This window comes from Macrobrachium rosenbergii, chromosome 54, assembly GCF_040412425.1.
Source record: "Macrobrachium rosenbergii isolate ZJJX-2024 chromosome 54, ASM4041242v1, whole genome shotgun sequence".
Taxonomy (NCBI): Eukaryota; Metazoa; Arthropoda; class Malacostraca; order Decapoda; family Palaemonidae; genus Macrobrachium; species Macrobrachium rosenbergii.
The window spans coordinates 40,144,787-40,164,227 of NC_089794.1; the positions used below are offsets into that span (position 1 = coordinate 40,144,787).

General features: G+C 42.8%; 1 protein-coding gene across 1 annotated transcript; it reads right to left on the bottom strand.

Moving 5' to 3' along the window:
- Positions 1 to 833: 833 nt before the first annotated feature.
- Positions 834 to 19,149, bottom strand: LOC136835002 (carbohydrate sulfotransferase 11-like). Its single transcript, XM_067098013.1, has 5 exons — positions 18,754 to 19,149; positions 7,130 to 7,233; positions 6,197 to 6,352; positions 4,383 to 4,491; positions 834 to 2,611 (listed from the first exon to the last, which is right to left on the bottom strand). The coding sequence occupies exons 1-5, from the start codon at positions 18,904 to 18,906 to the stop codon at positions 2,270 to 2,272; spliced, it is 864 nt and encodes a 287-aa protein (XP_066954114.1). The 5' UTR covers positions 18,907 to 19,149; the 3' UTR covers positions 834 to 2,269.
- Between the last annotated feature and the right edge of the window lie 292 nt (positions 19,150 to 19,441).

The following is a 19,441-nucleotide window of genomic DNA, read 5'->3' on the forward strand; positions in this document are numbered from 1 at the left end:
AAGCCACTCCAACATCTTCTAAAAAACATAACAGACACTTCACACTTCTCAAACTGTCGACCTAACTGCCCAGTTCTCCTCGCTGCTGGGAGAAAGGGAGCTGGGGATTTGGTACAATACATGTACACATTCGTTACCGGGCTCTAAGCGATGCCAGGTAGGGCAGCCGATCGAGGCTACGGCCTACCCCACCGCCAAATCAAAGTCCTTCAAAAGAAGGCATCGTGCTTACCCCATATAAAAATGGGAAAAAAAGCACGTTAAAACAGAGAAGCAGTGATAATCTAATTAAGGCACAAACCAGAAAATAGTAATCACTTGGGATGTTTGGTTAACTCGCAGGAACTATGAGCTCAATGTTTTCAAGGTAAACCACAAAATTAAAGAAAATTCAAATAATATGTGTTGAGGCGTTTACAAGATGAAGTCCAAAATTTAGAAATCGCTCCTTTTTACCTTTTTCCAACAAGACATGCACAAAAATCATACTACTTTTCAATATAAGTCTCGAAACTGTGAATTATGCTATATTCCTCGAAAATGTGGTCGCATTGTCTTCGATGTAGTTCGATGGTGAGCTGCTAAAATTATGGACATAATCCATCACAGGGCGGTTTAGAGGTCATCATCGTTTGGACGAAACAAGAAAAATCTCTGCTCTTACACTTGCTTTTTTTAAAGTTAATTAAATCTAAAATTATCTCAGTCCAAAAGAAAGAGTGTAACAAGAAAGGTGGATCTTTCATTGCCCAACTTTAATGTCTACGTTTCTGCAAAGTGAAACGGACTAAAGTGTAGAGGTGATTTTATAGGATAATTATACGTCATATATGGAAAAATAGTTAATCTTTATTAAATCGTCTGCCTTTGTTGCATTATGGTAACCTTCAGGACATACAATGCCATGTTATATTCCGCTGTTTTCCATGGTCTCATTACAAAAAAAAACTGGCTCCACTAAGATGTGCTATTTCCAGAAGACACCAAAGACAGCGGTCCCTGCCGGTATTAACTAGGCATGCCACCTACGCGTCACTTCCGAGGTTTAGTACTAAACACGGCGGAAGGTCAATGAGACGCCGTATTTAGTAGTAGCCCCTCGGAGATCAAAGTATTATAACCACCCAATGATTAATAAACGATATCTTTGATCCCCGAGGGGCTAGTACTAAACACCACGTCCCATTGAGCTTCCGCTATGTTTAGTACTAGCACCTCGGAGGTGATTACTGAATCAAGGATCGACCCACATTATTGAAATGAAATACATAAATCAAAAACCTTTAGCAACCTCATTTTAGTCTTAGTAACTAGGACATTTTAACTGTTTGACTTTACCACGGTCCATTTAACGTGCATGTCGCTCTATGATATATTTTCTTACTACTATTGAGAGCTGTTTCAAGACTAACTTACGCCAGAGCTTAGGCCGACTGAATTTTCGTCTGAAGGGGTACTGTTACCAAACTAACTCGTTCTCAGAGTACTTTTTTCTGGTTTCCTGCACCAAAAACTGACTTACACTTACAATAGTGTTTATCTGATTTGTTACATTCCAAGAAACTAACTTACAATAAGATTAATTTTTCCGACTTGCTACTTTCACAAAAACTCCTTATAGTCGTTTCATTCTTTTTCTGATTTGTTTCCTCCCGAAAAACTCATTTCTGATCAGACTAGTTATTCTGATCTGTTACTTTCCCAAAAACTTATACTCAGAATTAACTTTTCATTTGATTACTGTCCTCAGAAATGAATACTCGACTAAATAATGTTCTTTGATTATCTACCCTTCAAACACGTGCATATAGATCAACAAAATTAATGTATACACAAATAAAAAATTATGATTACAGTTTAAGACTTAGGCTTAAGTCAACAATTTTACCTGGATTATTAATGTCCTAAAACGAATGCACAACGAGGACAATATTCCTTTGGTGATTACAATCTGACAGACTTTCTTACAATTGAATCAGCAATCTTCCCAGTTGTCACTATCACAAAGCTTACGGAAACTAAGATCAAATATTTAATTATGTGATTCAAATCTGGGTAGGTTCCATATCATGGACATGCCTCGTAGAGCGACACTTTTATGGACCAGGGGATAGCGGAGCATATCTGCCATTTACTCTCTGCCCATCTTTGACCCCAAGAAACGACTGTCCAGCGCAATTGTGATATTGAGAATTTAGGAGCTTCTTTTGCCCTGGTTATTAGTAAGTTTAATCAATGTGATTACTGTCTCCAAAAACTAACTTTCAGATCACCGATCGGTTTTTCCTGTGTTAGACAAGGCATCTTTCACAAACTGTGGCACTTCGTAGCCAAAGAGGCGGAAATCCTCTTTGTAAATGGCATAAAGTCCAGCGATGATGTCGTCTGAGATATCACGATAATAGGCTTCGTACGTCGGAGATTTACTCTTGCTCGATTTGTTCATCTGAGTCGTCACGTTGATTTCTTTGATACCGAGTTTGAGGACGAGGTAGCGGAGGTCCTCCTCGAAGGTCTCCAGCTTGACGATGTAATCGAACGGGACGTGGCAGGGCCTGCAGTTGCTGCTGTAGGGGCGCCAGTGCCTGTTCATGTCCACTGCACCACCCTTCTGGGAACCAGGACACATAATGAGTCTTACTATACTTAAGGGCATGCAGGTGCTCGCATACACACACACACACACACGCACGCACACACACATATATAATTATATTATATACTGTATATATATGAATGTCTTTTACTGTGATACAACAGTATAATATGAAGATAAACAGGCCCATAAAACTCTGTATGAACGTTAACGTTTCAACCATATTTTACCAGTGAACAGGGACACTGAAGGAAGTGCTCGAAATACTGGATATGGTTGAAACGTTCATACAGTGTTTTATGGGCTTTTATTTTCATATATATATATATATATATATATATATAATATATATATATATATATATATATATATATATATATTATATATACATACATACAATACATACACACACACACACACACACACACACACACACACATTATATATATATATATATATATATATATATATATATATATATATATATATATATATATATATATATATATCAGATGAAAAGCTAATGTTGATGGGGTCTAATCAAGTGAATTTGCAGTGTATGTGGGGTGCTACAAGGAAAAGTTATTTCACCTTTACTGTTTGCATTTCTCATAGATGTCACAGCGAAAAAAGTAATAGGAGATGGAAGAAAGGTTTTAGATTGCGGTAAATATAAAAATATGGCAGAATTGGCAAAACACCAAAAGATTTACAAAGCTTACTTAATAGAGTTAACACATGCCTCGAGTGATGGGACTCAAAATAAATTTAAGAAAAATAAGAAGTAATGAGGACAGAATATACAAAATAGGACAAAACAAAATTAGATCGAATCTTTCATATATTTAGAAACTTTGATATTCTGGGCAGGTTCTCGTGAGTTGAAATTTTGTGAAGGATTAAAAAAGGCAAATCAAACAACGGGCAGGGTCATGAGGATCTGGAATCAAACAGACTGACACTGCATAAATAAGTCTAGTACGGACATGAATCATGGTTTGACAATGAAACTGTTTAAAAGATTTTGTGGATTTGAGAATCAAGCGTTGGCAAGAACATCACGAGGCAGATGGCAGGATAGAGTTAGGAATGATACCATAAGTGAAATGATCAAAGTTCCATATGTAGTTGAGAGGATTATGCAAGGAGATGGAGATGGCTTGGACACTGTCCTTTGCACAACGTCTGGGAGAGTGGTACATGATAGTGCCAGTTGGGCTCTGAGGGCGCCAGTTGTGTTAAAAGACCAAGACCTACTTGGGTGAAAACTGTAAGAAGGAAAGCTTGAAATAAGTGGCGATTTGTAGCAGATAACGTACACGATAGATGTAAGTGGTAGTTGCAAGTCTTGAAAAACCATACATAGGATAGTTGACTTGATGGTTATATTAGGTTATGTGATGCTCTTTTTCAATCAAGATAAAAATTAGCTTAAATTTGGTAAAGTTATTTTAGGCAAGAAATTATTAGGGGTAGACCAATCCATTTTAAATTAAATATGGTGAGACAATGTTGAGTTAGATCGCGGTAGGTTAGTTAAAACAGGATAATGATAGATGGAAAGAACAGGTTGAACTAAGTTGTGTCACAGAAAACAAGGTAAGATTATGTTTTCGCTAGATCAGGTTAGGTTAGATTATAAGAAACGTTAAGCAAGATAAATTAGGCTAGACCATATTGGACTAGGTGGATGCGGTAATGTCATATTAGGTAAGATATAATGTTAGATTAAGCTAGGTTGGCAAGATTATTTGATTTTCACTGGAAGTCTCATGCGTATACTTACATTTTCTTTTATGACGCTCCTAAGAAAGACAGAGAACGGGACAGAAACTTTTTCAAAGGGTGAAACAGGTTTGCCCATCAGTCCCAAAGCTACCTCATACAGGTTCAGTCTAGTGTGAGAAAAAAGTAAGTATACCTTAGTTTAACCAGACCACTGATTAACAGCTCTCTTAGGGCTGACCCGAAGGATTAGACTTATTTAACGTGGCTAAGAACCAATTGGTTACCTAGCAACGGGACCTACAGCTTATTGTGGAATCCGAGCCACATTATAGCGAGAAATTAATTTCTATCACCAGAAATAAATTCCTCTAATTCTTCATTGGCCGGTCAGAGAATCGAACGCGGGGCCAACAGAGTGCTAGCTGAGAACGATATCAACCCGTCCAATGAGGAACTGTCTAGTGTGAGAAGACAGGAGGAATCAGTAACAGTCAAATATACAACATACAGTCTTTTGACTCATCAACTTATATTTCTGGTGCCTAAGGTGCTACTACTACTACTACTACTACTACTACTACTATTATCATTATTATTATCATCTACATTTTCCCGTAGAGGTGTGGCATTCTAGGTATTAACTTTCAGCTTTTCATTACGTCTTCTGGGATGACGTTGCAAGCGCCATGCACTTTTCCAACCCTGACCGCCACTCGCCACAGATAACTATCAGGCCTATAATTCAATACTCCTGTCCTGGACCAATCTTGACTATTATTATTATTATTATTATTATTATTATTATTATTGAGAATCTGCTGCCCATATTATTATTAAAGCAGACTGCAGTAGATGCGGCATTTATAATCTAAATTACTTCATTTCTGATTTCCCCTCAATTCTTCCACGAGGTTATTTCTCAAGATCTCACCAAAGATCATGGAGGAGGAAAGAGGGGGTACAGAAGACTAGACTTGTGCTTTCAAGTCACAATTAAAATTGTTTACAAAGGATCCGACGCGTTTCTCCTTGGTAAGTATGTCAAGGCACCTGCTGGGCTACTAGATGACAACAGGTGATAAGTTGGTTAATTAGATTAATTCTGCCAGCAGGAGCCATTTCCGCAAGGTGGTTCGTGGATGTGGCAGGATGATGAAGGGCATATGAGTCCCAGTGTGATCCTCTGGACTCTAACCAACCGACAGAATCAAATAATAATAATAATAATAATAAATGCTGCGATACCCGGTCATTATGTCCTCATACGGAAAAAGTATGTCAAATTACAGAACCATTCGATGATTTGGCTCGGGACTGGCCATTAGAGGCTGCTGAAAAGCAAGAGCCCGTGCAGCACAAAGCTGCCTTAATCTAGGTAGTAGGACTGGCCACCAAGGGCCAATCAAAGGCCAGCAGGCTAACTCTAACTCACAGCATGCTGGAAGGTCAAGAAATCCATACAATGGAAGTAATAAACTAAATTAATTCAGTCGTTTTGTTTAGAACTTGCTTGTACTTTTTAATAAAAACCTATATAATAATTTATTATTACTGAGATATTGCTCACCATGTCATTTGTCTTTCAGACTGGTTTCATAAGCATATACATTCGAAGAATATTAATGTTAGAAGTAAACTGGGGGCAACTGCTGTCTAGGGTGTAAATCAAGGAGGATGTGATCGTTCACAGCCAATCCTAGTCCAAAGTAACCTTATCTATCATTCGCATTCTTACCTGGAAAAAGACTACGTTTCTGACTCCCTTGAATTCCCATTAAAAAAAATACAACAAGTCAATAAATTTCATTGTAATATCAATTTCCTACCACCAAGGTAGAACACAAAAAGACAGAACATGTGAAATCACCATACTTGTTTTTCCCCGGGACTGTCAGGCTGCCGTTTTTGAACTTGTCTGTATAAGCCGACACGAGGCGGGAAAACGGATGCCTCACCGATATCACACGGATGACTTCCTCTTCTTCTCGGTGCATTTTTCTGTAGAGCTGGGAGCGGCTCAGGAGTTTCCTGAAAACAATTGCAATCATTAATAACCTGTTGTTCAAAGATTGAACGATGTTTTCATAAAAGTCCATAAAATCTTAAGCGATTTATGTGCGTAACGCGTTCTGAATTATGAAGTAGCTCCAAATTCTGTCCATTAATTACATTTTTTTGCAGCTAAATTTAATACCATTTCATTCCTCGAAAATCCTATTTTCTAATTGAACGTTAAGGATATAACTTAAAAAGCATAATCGAATGACAATTAAAAACTTAGGTAGATCTGTGAAACTGTATAATACTTAGCTATTCAGACATTAAAGAGTACCGTTTTTATGCATGCTTGCCACATCACAACGAAAACATTTCGTTAAAACTTTGCTTCAGTTTTAGCCATGCTGCTAGCATGCTAGTATCACTAGTAATTGAGGAAAGGTTATACGTACCAACAAGCTACCGGGGACAACTTAAGCAGTGCTTCGGAAGAGAAGGAAAGTTATAAGCACTACGTGACGAATAAGGGATGATTGTAAATCCGCCTTTAATGAGATTGATTATAGGCAACACTTCTAGAGTGAGAGGGGATTATTAGTATCTTCTCTAGACTGAAGAAAGATTATAAGTACTGCCTGTGGTATAAGGAAAATTATAAGAACAAGGTAAGGTAGGCAAGATAACAAATTCCGCAGATAGACAGACTTCCAAACACTAGTGATAGGCAAAGAGAAGCAACATAGCACTACCAACAAGTTGTGAGTTCACTAATCTGTTTGCTGTCAGAACACGACCGCTTAGACTTACTGTGCAATCATTCTTTTTTTCAGACTTGTTTCATGGGGATATTTGATGTACTTCGTGTATCCGTTCATCCGTAGCAAGTGGGTCTTCCATGTTGAGGCGCCTCCCTGAAAGGTGACGTAGCAGATAAGCATACAGTCGGAAGGAGGCTGGGTTTCCATTTATGTTTACCTGTGGATGTTAGCAAGATAACTCAAAAATGGGTGGACAGAACTGAATGAGACCTGACAGTTACACCCATTAGGCAGCCTTCTAGAGATGAATAACTTCTGGGAGAAACCACCTCAGAACTGAAGACTTGTTGCTATAAAATGATTTCGGTTCTAAATATTATCTCCCAAAAGTTGATTACCCCGTAGGGGGTAGTGCTATCAGTGCACTTCATACACCTCATGCAAAGGTTCTTTGCAAGCCTGAAATCCTAGCTGAAAGCCCTTTCATTCCTTTTGCTGTACCTCCTTTCTTCCACCTTACTTTCCACCCTCTCCTAACGATTCATAGCGCAACTGGGAGGCTTCCCGCTTGTTACACCTTTCAAACCTCTTACTGTCAAATTCCGTTTCAGCGCTGGATGACCTCATAAGTCCCAGTGCTTGGCCTAAATTCTATATTCAATCAATCCAAAAGAGTAACTATTGTTATAGTAGCTCTGATGATGATGATGATGATGATAGATAAAATTCCAACGTTGTATGAAAAAGCTGAAAAGACAAGAAAACAAGGAAGAATGAATTTGTAAGGTGTCAAAGAAACGAGCAGGTAAAAGTTACTGCTACTTTATTACAGATCCAGGCAGCTTATATTGCGGTACTGACGCCGGTCCGTGAGAGACAATGGAATTGACTGTGACCTGAGGTCGAAACAATAAACAATAATATGCAGTGAACGAGTACAAATTACAATACAAAACATACAGAGCTACAATATAGATACAGTCTTGATGCCTGTGAATGAAGAAACATGTGATACACAATGTGCCTGACATTCGTATAAATACCATAAAGTAAAATGATTAAAATGCGTGACCTGGCACGTTTTAGGCGTGACTAATTGAGCTTGAAGAAAACGGGAAGTCACCAAAGAAAACAAGCTCAGCGGAGACTTAACCTAATGGCGCCACAAACACTATCCTGGCGCCACATTTGGTGACTTTACAAATACTCCCAAGACGAGGGACGTCTGATTAATCCCTGTACCTGCTGGGGCGCTGAAGGGTGCCGCGGCTCCCAAGATAACTGAGGGGCCTCCCGCCTGTGAGGCTGCTGTTTGGGCGGTTCCTTCCTGGGGCGGCAACCAGCCTGGGGGTGAGGGCGTGCTGGAGTGCGTTTGGGCGGAAGGGGTGCTGCGTCGCTGCCGGGACTCTCCGACAGGAAGGCGGGCTTTAGCCGGGCTATGGAAACCCAGTCGTTCTTGCCTGGGAGTGCCAGCTGAACGCTTGCTGTTCCGCCCCAGCACGCGGGAAGGGTCCCCTGTAGGGCTTAGTTAGTGGTGGACGGACGGCGCCGACTCTGACGAAGACGTGGGTGGCGGATGACAGCTGTGGCGGCATGAAGGTGGTTGCTTTGTCGATGTATGAGCGCCTGCAAGGGGGCGAACTTGCCGCCACGTCGCGAGCCTCTGCAGAGATGGGGAGAAGATCATCCATCACGAGCTCTCCCGGCACCACGAGGGTTCCCCAGGTTTGTTCAGCTGCAGATGGGGTGCCGTCGGCTCTGGGGCGGTCTCAACCCGAGGAGGACCCACGGCAGCTGATGTTTCCAGTCCTCGGCGGTGCAGCGGGCCATGAGGGATGACTTTAAGGACCTGTGGAACTGCGTTCCACCAGGCCGTTGGCCATTGGGTTGTACGCTGTGGTGGTGTGGTGCGTGGTTCCCCAGCAGTTGAGCCAAGATGCAGACCACAACTCGGAGAGAAAGCGGGGCCCTGTCGGTTGTGATGTGGTCTGGGACGCGGGCCTTAACCCAACTGGAGAGCAGGGCCTCAGCGCACACGCTGGCGGTGGCTTCTTGCATGGGTGTGGCTTCGGGCCACCTTGTCGAACGGTCTACCACCGTGAGGAGGTATCTGGATCCGCCTGATGGGGAAGGGCCCGGCGACGCCGATGTGGATGTGGCCTTGTTGGCGCCCTGGTTGTGAACTCGCCTGGAGCCTGACTGCGTGTGACGACCCACTTTACTGGTCTGGCACTGCAGGCACTGTTTTGCCCAGGCTGTGGCGTCCTTTTTCACCCCGTGCCAGACGAACTTTTTGAAAGCAGTTTGGCCGTGGTCCTGCCGGAGGTGTGAGAGGCCGTGAATGATGTCGAATACCTGGCGCGGCGTGAGGCTGGAACCAAAGGCGGGGCTGGCCTGTGCTGATGTCACAGAGCAGGCTGGGGCCTCCGGGGCGAGGTCACGTCCCGCCACTTGAGGGATGTGATGGCGGCCTGCGGTATGCTGGGGTTTCTGGGTCAGCGGCCTGTTCTCTGGCAAGGTCCTGGTAATCTACACCAAGCTGCACTGCGTTCAACTCGACTCTGGAGAGGGCGTCTGCTACGGGATTTTTCTTGCCGGGAGGTACCTGACGGAACAGGTAAATTCGGCTATGGCTGAGAGGTGGCGCTGCTGTCTGAAGACCATGCGTCCCCTGCTTCGTGAAGGCGTGAACCAGTGGCTGGTGGTCTGTGAAGATTGTGAAGGGCGTCCTCCAGGAGGAACTTGAAGTGCCGAACTGCTTCCTGAACATTGCGCAGAGTTCCTGTCGAAGTGCTGCTTGGGACTCCAAGGGACTGAACTTCTTGCTGAAGAAGGCGATGGGCTGGGGGCGCCGTTGATGATTTGCTCAGAACAGCACCGCAGGCAACGTTACTGGCGTCTGTCGTCAGCTGGAGGAGCCTTGGGATCTGGTGTGCCAGCCACCGGTTGCCTTGGTGAGGGCGGCCTTCGTCAGGGAAAAGGCCTGCTGCTGGCTGGGTCCCCAAGACAGGGACTTGGTTGACCTTTTTAGGACTTCCGTCAGGGGCCGTGGTGTCGCGATCCCGGGATGAACCGCCTGTAAAGTTTACCATCCCAAGGAACTCCTGGACGGCCTTGATGGAGGTGGGTGTCGGGAACTTGGCTACGGCTGCCACTTTCGATGTAAGAGGGCGGACGCCTGTCGGAGACACCTGTGACCAGAAATTCTGCTTTCTGGGCGCCGAAGGTACACTTGTCGAAACGGACGACGCTGGCCGTTTGCTTGGAGGCGCTGGAGGACTGCTTTGATGTGCCTCTGGTGTTCGCTGTGAGACCTGGAAAATATGAGAATGTCGTCGACGTAGCAGACGCAGAATTTTAGGTCCCCAGGATGCTGTCCATGAGCCGCTGGAAGGTGGCCCCATCCCTCAGCCCGAAGGTGGAGAAGGCGACACATAGGACCTGAAGGGCGTGATGATGGCTGTCTTTGGTATGTCCTCTGGCGCAACAGGTACCTGGAAATAAGATTTAAGAAGGTCCAATTTAGTGAATATTTTGGCCCACCAAAGGAGGCCGTGAGGTCTTGCATATTGGGTAGAGGGTAGTGGTCGGGCTCCGTTGCAATGTTGAGCCGCCTGTAGTCGCCAGGGTTCAGGGGTCTCCAGGAGCCGTCCGGTTTCTGCACCATGTGGAGGGGGAGGCCCATGGACTGGAGGCTTTCCTGCAGATGCCCATCTGTTCCATCTCCAAATGCTTTTTCGCCTCCTGAAGGCGCTGAGGGGAAGCCTGCGGAACTTCGCATGTGTCGGGGGCCCTTTAGTCACTATATGGTGGTATATGCCGTGCTTGGCTGGGGCCCCGGGGACTTAGGCGGCTCGGGCTTGAATACTCAGGGAACTCCGACAGAAGGTGTGCATACTGGTGGGGGGCGGTATTGCGCTGATGGTGGGTCTGGGTCCCGTTTGAAAGGGGGTGAGACCGGCAGGAGTCGGTGTCGAGGAGGCGCTTGCAGCCCCACGCCGACTAGCAGGCCGGTGCGCCAGAAAAATCGGCCCCCAGGAGTGGGGTTCCTACGTCCGCGACGATGAAGTCCCAGGAGTAACTCTGGCCAAGGATGGAGATCGACAGGAGCCTGGTGCCGTAGGAGGGATGGGGGTTCCGTTGGCGGCCGTCAGGAAAGCGGCCGGGTCTGGTGTCTGGTTGCAGTCCTCTGGATGCTGGGAAGACCGACATAAAGGCTCCTGTGTCGACCAGCATCATCCTGCCGGAGACGGTGTCGCGGACGTAAAACCTACTGTTTTTGAGGCCCTGGGTTCTCTTCCTTTGCCATGGCGGCCTGTCCTGCTGGCCTGGGCCACCCCGTTTTTTGAACGGTTGAACGAGCAGGGCGGCAGGCAGTTTCGGGCGCAGCTTTCCGAACCACTTGTGGTAGCGACAGAAGGCCCGGGACCTCCGTCTGCTGTGGTTCGGTGGACGTCTGTTGGCGATGGCGTTGACGGGCTGCTCTACGTCCTCTTCAGGCTGGACGGAGCTGACCGGCTGTGTGGCCGGTTTTAGCCGCTGTGAAGCCTTGACGGAGTCTGTGAGGTGTTGTGCAAGCCTCTAGAGGTCCTCGACAGGCATGGTGTGGGGTGAGCGATCTGGTTGCGTACTTCGGGAGGAGTTGACGAAGAAGATTTCCCGTATGAAGCTTATCTCCTGCCGCTTGTTTGTGCCACCCAAGACTGGTATTGACAGGAGATCTACGACCATGCCCCAAGCGTCTCTTGGATTGAGGTCGTGGCGTGGATTATTGGCAAGGTCGATAGCACACGGCCCGCAGACGATGATTGGCAGAGGAGCAAGCTTCGAGGAGGAACTTTTTGTGGTGCTGTATGTGAGGGTGTGTGTTTGGTACTCGCGAGATGAGTTTTCTGTACACGTCCTCCGGAAGGGCGTTGAGCACTGTGTCGGCCTGTAGGATTTCGTCCGTGAGGTCCGCGATTCTGAAGTGGCTCTCCACCCTGCGCAGCCACATCGATGGGTTCCCCTGGGTAAAAGACAGGCAGCTTTTACGGTGAGGGCGGTGCGATGTGTTGCCCGGCCGTCGTGTGTCAACGCTGGTGTGGAGTTGCGGAGGGCCTCGATGCGGGGCGGCGGCGGCTGTGATGGGAGGTAGGTAAACCTCGGAGTCGGCGAGGTCCGCGTTTAACTGCATGAAGGAGGGGATATCCACTTTCATGCTCGCTCCTGACCCCTTACTGGGTGGGGTTCTTTCGCGTTTTGCAATCACGCAGTCTCGTGCGTGTGGTTCCGCTTGGAGTGACGCTGGTTTGGTACGCCGCACGAGTCAGCACGCTAAACGCTGGTTACAGCGCCGTGTTTAGGCCGCTAAGAGCGTTTTGGAGAAATCCTGGAGCCAAGACTGAGTCGCCGTGTCAGTCCGCTTGCTGGCTCCATTATCAGTGGCACTTCATTAAGGTGTCAAAGAAACGAGCAGGTAAAAGTTACTGCTAGCTTTATTACAGATCCAGGCAGTTTATATTGCGGCCGACTGACGCCGGGCCGTGAGAGACAATGGAATTGACTGTTGACCTGAGGTCGAAACAATAAACAATAATATGCAGTGAACGAGTACAAATTACAATACAAAACATACAGAGCTACAATATTGATACAGTCTTGATGCCTGTGAATGAAGAAACATGTGATACACAATGTGTGACATTCGTATAAATACCATAAAGTAAAAATGATTAAAATGCGTGACCTGGCACACCTTTAGCCGTGACTAATTGAGCTTTGAAGAAAACGGGAAGTCACCAAAGAAAACAAGCTCAGCGGAGACTTAATTATCATGGCGCCGCCGAGAAACACTATCCTGGCGCCGATTTGGTGACTTTACAAATTCACGGCGGGATCGCTCTCTCTCTCTCTTGTTCTTAACCTGGTCTGGGGCTCCCTTCCAGACTTGCTTTATAATGACTATAACTCACCTTGAAAGGGACAGCACAGGACCAGTTGCTGGGCTTTATGTGAAAAGCACATAGTTAAGAAGGGGCTCAAAGGGAACGTGAAAATAACGTACAGAAAATGTGAAAATGGTGAGCAGACCCATTCTCGGTTTTTACATGTATCCCTCTCACGTGTTTTAATTCGATGACTTATTTCTGCGCAGCAAAGACTCATAATATTTAATCAAAACTCTTTGAAATTACCAAAATTGAGGTAAGCTGTAAAACTAGATTGATTTCTTTTAATTGGTAGATTTGATAATTATGTCATTTGCTTGAGGTTGGATTCACCTGATTGAATTACAAGTTTAAATTAATTATTTATTCCCAGGTGTTACACACGATGCAAGACAAAAATCACATGAGCCACATAATTATACCCAAAACCTCTGACGACAGCTATCTTGCTGCCATTTAAATGGGAAAAAATCTGAAGGTTACTGTTAATAGCCTTTATATTTGACCCACAGTAAATATAAACGCATGCAGTTGTGAAAAGTTTACCACTGGTATAGTTGTGTATATGTTCCTCTTAGAGTTAAAGCGATAATCTGCATTTCATAACTAAAAATGAAAGTGAGAAAGAAAATTAACGAAGGAAGCAGTTGTAACCTCACGGTCTAGGCAGTGGGTAACCTGACAGTGTTGCCACACGTACGATAATTATCGTACGTGTACGATAAAAACGGTCTTGGTACGATGTACGATAGCATTTTCCATTATCGTACGGTTTGTACGATAATTCCAAGGTGTTGATAAGTATATAATTACAAATATAAGTGGTCGGTGAACTCCTCCATGAAACAGGCTAATTTCTAGAAAAAAAAAATTATTTCCGAGTCCGTGGTCCGTACACGGCTTGCCGCCGCTTGTCTCCAGTTTCCCCACTCTCCACGGAGTCCGGAGCCCTGGACCCCAGGTCTAGCGTACTGAACCTCTGTCACTTGTTGTTGTTATCGTTGCCTACCATGGCTGAGGCAAACAGTGATGATAACGAAGAATTAGCAGTAACCCCAGTTACCCCACGAAAAAGAAAGGTCATTTTACTGGTGCACGTTATAGGCTTAATGGTTAGGGTTTCCAGGTTTGGGCACAAATCTATAAATATAATTTCAGATTCAAACCTGGGATTTCCCAGGAAATATAGAATTACAATATATATGTTTTACAGAATAAATAATCTTGCACAGTTATTCCAGAACATCACAGAACATGAATTTGATTTGGAAGAAGATTCTTAAAGATATACTTTACAATTATTATTGTTATTAATTTCTTTATCATGGGATAAGTATCAGTACCAGTCATGTTTAATTATATATATTTATTTTAAATTACTACTCAGTGATGCTATTTTGATTTTCGATGTTTTGGGGTGTATAAAGATATATATGAGTGGGCCTATCAACTCACATATCTTTGTGTTAATTCGTTATCAGTTTAGTTTACATTATGGAAAGAAGTGACGTTCTAAGTTGTATACTTATTTTTTTTTACCAGAGTGTTAATTCAATATAGTAATAATTTGTTCATAACAATTGTTCATAACATTAATTATTCATAATTCCATTTTTTCGTTTTTGTAGAGAGAAATGTTTCATTTGTATTTTTTTTCTTAATTATGTAAATTGCAAGATATTAATGACTACAAAGAAATCATACATATATTCATTATTTTGTCAAATTATAAAAATGTGTTAAATATCAGAAACAGTGTAAGATAATAATTACGATAAAATCTACAATTTTGTACGATATTTTTACTGAAAAACCCATAATTTTGAGGAGCCAGTACGATAATTCCAATCCGAGAGTGTGGCAACACTGGCAAGTGACAGAAGGCGCTGCGCGGGAATGTTTCGTGTTTGTGGTGATGCCAATAAGCAGGGATATGGGCCTGGACCATTCAGTCGTTCATGCTACCTTCTGTGTGCTTTGATACACACTAAATTGTATAAAATGAGATAGAAGTGAAGCATAATATAGAACTCAGTATTTCGGTATTTCGGCAGCAAGCCATGAAACGGGGTTGTTACTGGCCAAGCTTTTGTGCAGTACGTTGTTATAGTCGTATTGTACTAGTGCTGTTGTAAATCAAAAGCTGGCCAATGTTTTCTTGTGTTTCGGTGTTGTTTTGAATGAATTTGACAAGAGGGACACTCGGAATAAGTGACTTTTCAATATTGTTTAATCTAACCAACTTTAAGTTGCCTAACCTAATCAAGGTTTGCAGTGTCCAACATTCCTACTGGAATCATTTTTCTTTAGGAGAGTGGCAAGTCTCAACTCAACCACACATTCCGATAGTTCAAGCCCATTTCTGCTTTCACCAGACTTTTGGTTACTGGGTAAGTTTGCAATTTTTGGATAATCTTGAAGGCTGCTTGCCTAAGCTACCGATATCCTAAACCTAACCTAACACCGAATTAACATTTCTCATCCAAGTATCCCTGGGTCTACCAACTCCTGGTTTCCAGAGCCTAGCTGACACTGTCACGTATTATTCCCCCCATGAGTGATGCCCAAGTCTTCTCCATGTAAATGTTAGTAATTGACATTGCTTAAGTTTTTTTTTTTTTTATCCCAGTGGCGTTATAATCCAGATTACTCACGCAGTCCCCCTCCCCTCTCTATTTTTTGGCAACCAGAATGGAATGGGAAAATGATAACATATGCCCTTCCCTGCATTTAGTAATAATTTAGGGAAATTACAGGTTACAAGATTGCAAAACGTAGGAAACCCGTACCCTCAATATCGTACATTTATTCCTTCACTTACCATGGGATTTCAGCGAAGTGGGACCAGTAAACGAAACGATCTTCTTTATTTAGATGTGTCCTACGGATTTGTTCTGCTGGAATTTGTTTTAATTCTTGTGCGTCTGCCTTCTTTCAAATACCCGACCACGCTAGTGAAAACGCTATTTATGCGGCGATGAAATAAAAAAAAAAAACCAACGATACAATAAAATCAAAATACCATATTTGGTATTACATTAGTGAAACTGTACGGAAACAATCCTTTTAGGCTAACCCATCTGGTCACTAAAGTTGACGGAGAAGCGAAACTCCGAATTCCGAATAATATTGAAATGTACTGTACATACCTTGTATGGAGTGTGATAACTCTTGAGTAGATTCTACGGAATAAAAAAAAAAATGGCAAGGAATGCACATCATTCCAGCAAAACTGTTCTTTTATCAATACTGCTGAAATGGGTTGGGAATGCTAATATGAATATAGTGCTCTTCCGTTGTTATGTTTTTGTCACTAATATTCTTCTTTTCGATGGCAGAATTCTTCGTAGAATTCCTTGTAATTAAAAATGGTAATACTCTCTCTCTCTCTCTCTCTCTCTCTCTCTCTCTCTCTATATATATATATATATATATATATATATATATATATATATATATATATATATATATATATATATATATATATATATATATATATATATATATATATATATATATATATAAATATATGTAATCACTTCTTTAACACTCTGTCAGTTAATTACTCAAGGCTCTTTTGTAGTCCATTGTGGCTCACACTATATTCTTGTAAAGTCACTAGTTCCGTGGAGATGGGCAGTCATCAGGCGATTTATTTATGTTCCTGTTGCTATATTAGAGATAGACTAATTGCCGATGAACCAACGGTTCCCACATTACTGTAATTGGGGTTTATAAATGATATAGGACGCGGTTATGTAACTACAGTAGAACGGCGAGCGTGCGGTGAACTCGGCCTCCCCCTTATATAACACTGATGGATATACACTCCGTTCAAAAGTAACGAAACTAAAATCGATTTTGAAAATAGAGGAAGGAACGAATCACTCGTGCTAAGATTCGATGTTTTGTCAAGATAAATAGCTTCCAGTATTTTCAACAATTACAAATGACGTATTTTATAAGAGTAGCTGTCTGAGAGAGATTTGCCAGCGTGGGACCACAGTTTCTGGATAACATTTTTCGTTCTATTCACACGTTTTGGTTTCTGTAGCTCTATAGTTGTGGTAATTAGTGATATGGCTAAAGACTGTCCATTGCGGTGGCCGCGGTGGCCCCGATTCAAGACTTAATGAGAGTCGATCGATTTTTACCGCCACTTTTAGGGACATTAGTCTACATGCTGATTCATCAGCAGCCATTTACCTTTGCTCCCTATCCTTACATTCCATGTGGGCGGAGAGACGGCTTGGACATATTATCATAAGCGCATATGTTCGGTCACTAGGCATTGTTCAACAGCCCAGTCCCTGCTTCTGCCGCTCATTTATTATTATTATTATTATTATTATTATTATTATTATTATTATTCAGATGATGAACCCTATTCATATGAAACAAGCTCACAGGAGCCATTGACTTGAAAGTCAGACTTCCAGAGAATGTGGTGTTCATTAGGGAGTAAGAGAAGGTAAAGGGAAATAAAGACTTAATTGTTTTAACCTTTAAATGTAAGGACGTGCGAAAGGATGGAAAGTTTTGGCGTACCTACTGTGGAGTTCTCTTCCTCCTTCGGCTTTTCTAGACTTATAAAAACTTTGTCTCTAAGAGGATAAAAGTCTGTCACTTCCTTCATGGTTTTAAGTCTCACACATCTCCCTTTCTTTTCCTTTCTCTCGTTATCTTCTGGCCAGAGCTAGAGGCTGAAAAGGCAATTGGGTTGCCGTGTCACTGTCCGCCTTTTTTTTTTTTTTTTTATATCACATTTGACGTAATGTGCATGTGTACGCTGTGGGCAATGTCAGGACATTTCCCAAAGCGTACACAAAAATCTTGATTACAGGTAGCCTATTATTCGATAAAGATACTAGGAATGGCAAACTGAATTCTACTACTATTATAGATTTGTCCATGATAAACATTTTCTCCCAAGGATGTTTATCTTCTGGTTCTGCTGTAGGCAAGCCTTCTGGGGATGAGGTTCCTACGTTAAGCTGTGGCCCGCAAGAAGTTACTATATAATCACCAGGTACTATTCCAGAACGGTTCAGCGATCGTGCTCGATTTCGGGTCTTTCATTGGTGAGGCAAAGTTGTTGGCTACTGAACTACGGGGACCATATTATTATTATTATTATTATTATTATTATTATTATTATTATTATTATTATTATTATTTCAGTTTTTTTATATTTCTTGAACGAAGAACAGAAACTAAACGTTAAGAATAGGTTTCTTTTCTGAACTGATGTAGTGTAACAAAGGTACATTATCATTATTATTAGCAGTAGTGGTAATATGCAGAAAGTAAGTAACGGAAATTACTTCATGAAATAAGAAATACCTAGTCTTCAGAATTAGCAGATCTTTGCAGTAAACAGTAGAATTACATATAACTTATCATTATTCGAAATCAGCACAGATTCAAATAAAACAAGGCAAAAAAGTGGCGATAAGTAATTAGAGTGCAAGAGTGCATTACCAACATTATTATTCAGAAGACATCTACACTTTTGTTTAAAAAAGGTCAAAATGTACCCATAGCATGCGCAGTGCGCAGGAGTGTGACGCGCTGCAGATTAGCCCTAATTGAGGGGTACGAAATAAAATGTTGCCTACAGCAGGATGGAACGCCAGCATGAGAAAAAAATGGCAATGCAGTATTCCAGAAAAATATTCCATGTTCACGAGACGGAAAAATGTTACTCGGAAGAACTGGGTTTAGAAAATGACTTCGGTATTACCTTAGCGGTGACGCAGATAAGGAAGCTGTACTTTCGTGAATAAAGGAAGGCGTCCCTAAGCGTTCTCGTCACATCTTTTGGAATGCTTCCGTTGTAATTCTCACACTTCTCTTTTAGCAAATATTTTCTCTCAGAGAATCTCGTCGCCATCATGTGTTCCCATTCCAGTTGCGCTTTTGAGCCGCTTCCCGCCACTTGGTCTGAGTTGTTCTTAGCCCCTGAGGCGAGCGCTTTTAAGGTTGTTGTGCCTGGAGGTAAATCATCATTGTCCTTTCGGGAAAGTGAACCACTTCCTTCCCTGAGAGGTTTGGCACCCGTTGCCAGCTGGCTGGGATCGCCATCTTCCAACTCGGCCCATGAGAAGAGTCGTAACTTCTGCGTGTGCAACAGGAACGAAAGCGCCAAGAGAGGCCAACGCACAGCACCAGAAGCCTCAGAAACTTGAGTTTTCCGTTGCTCTCCCAGCCATATTCTCTGCCAGGCGATATGTGGAACGGAGGGGTTCTTCTTCCTTCGGTTAGCATCGAGGGAATGGCCCCTGACTCGTCGTAATTGCGATCGTCATTAGTCACCATTTTTGATGTTCAGCAGGTGTAGTTTAATTGCCCCTGTTGGGATATCATATGTAAATTTTATCTGTATGAAGCGTAAGTTCTTTCAGTGGTAGTTGCTGCCGATGATTAGTTAG

Bases quoted from the DNA above. Each gene is read 5' to 3' on its own strand.
- LOC136835002 (XM_067098013.1), bottom strand. From the start codon at position 18,906: ATGATGGCGACGAGATTCTCTGAGAGAAAATATTTGCTAAAAGAGAAG. The intron at 4,492-6,196 runs GTATGGTGATTT...TTCTCACACTAG, and splicing joins ACAGTCCCGGGGAAAAACAA to ACTGAACCTGTATGAGGTAG. The intron at 2,612-4,382 runs GTAAGTATACGC...CCTGGTTCCCAG, and splicing joins GGAGCGTCATAAAAGAAAAT to AAGGGTGGTGCAGTGGACAT.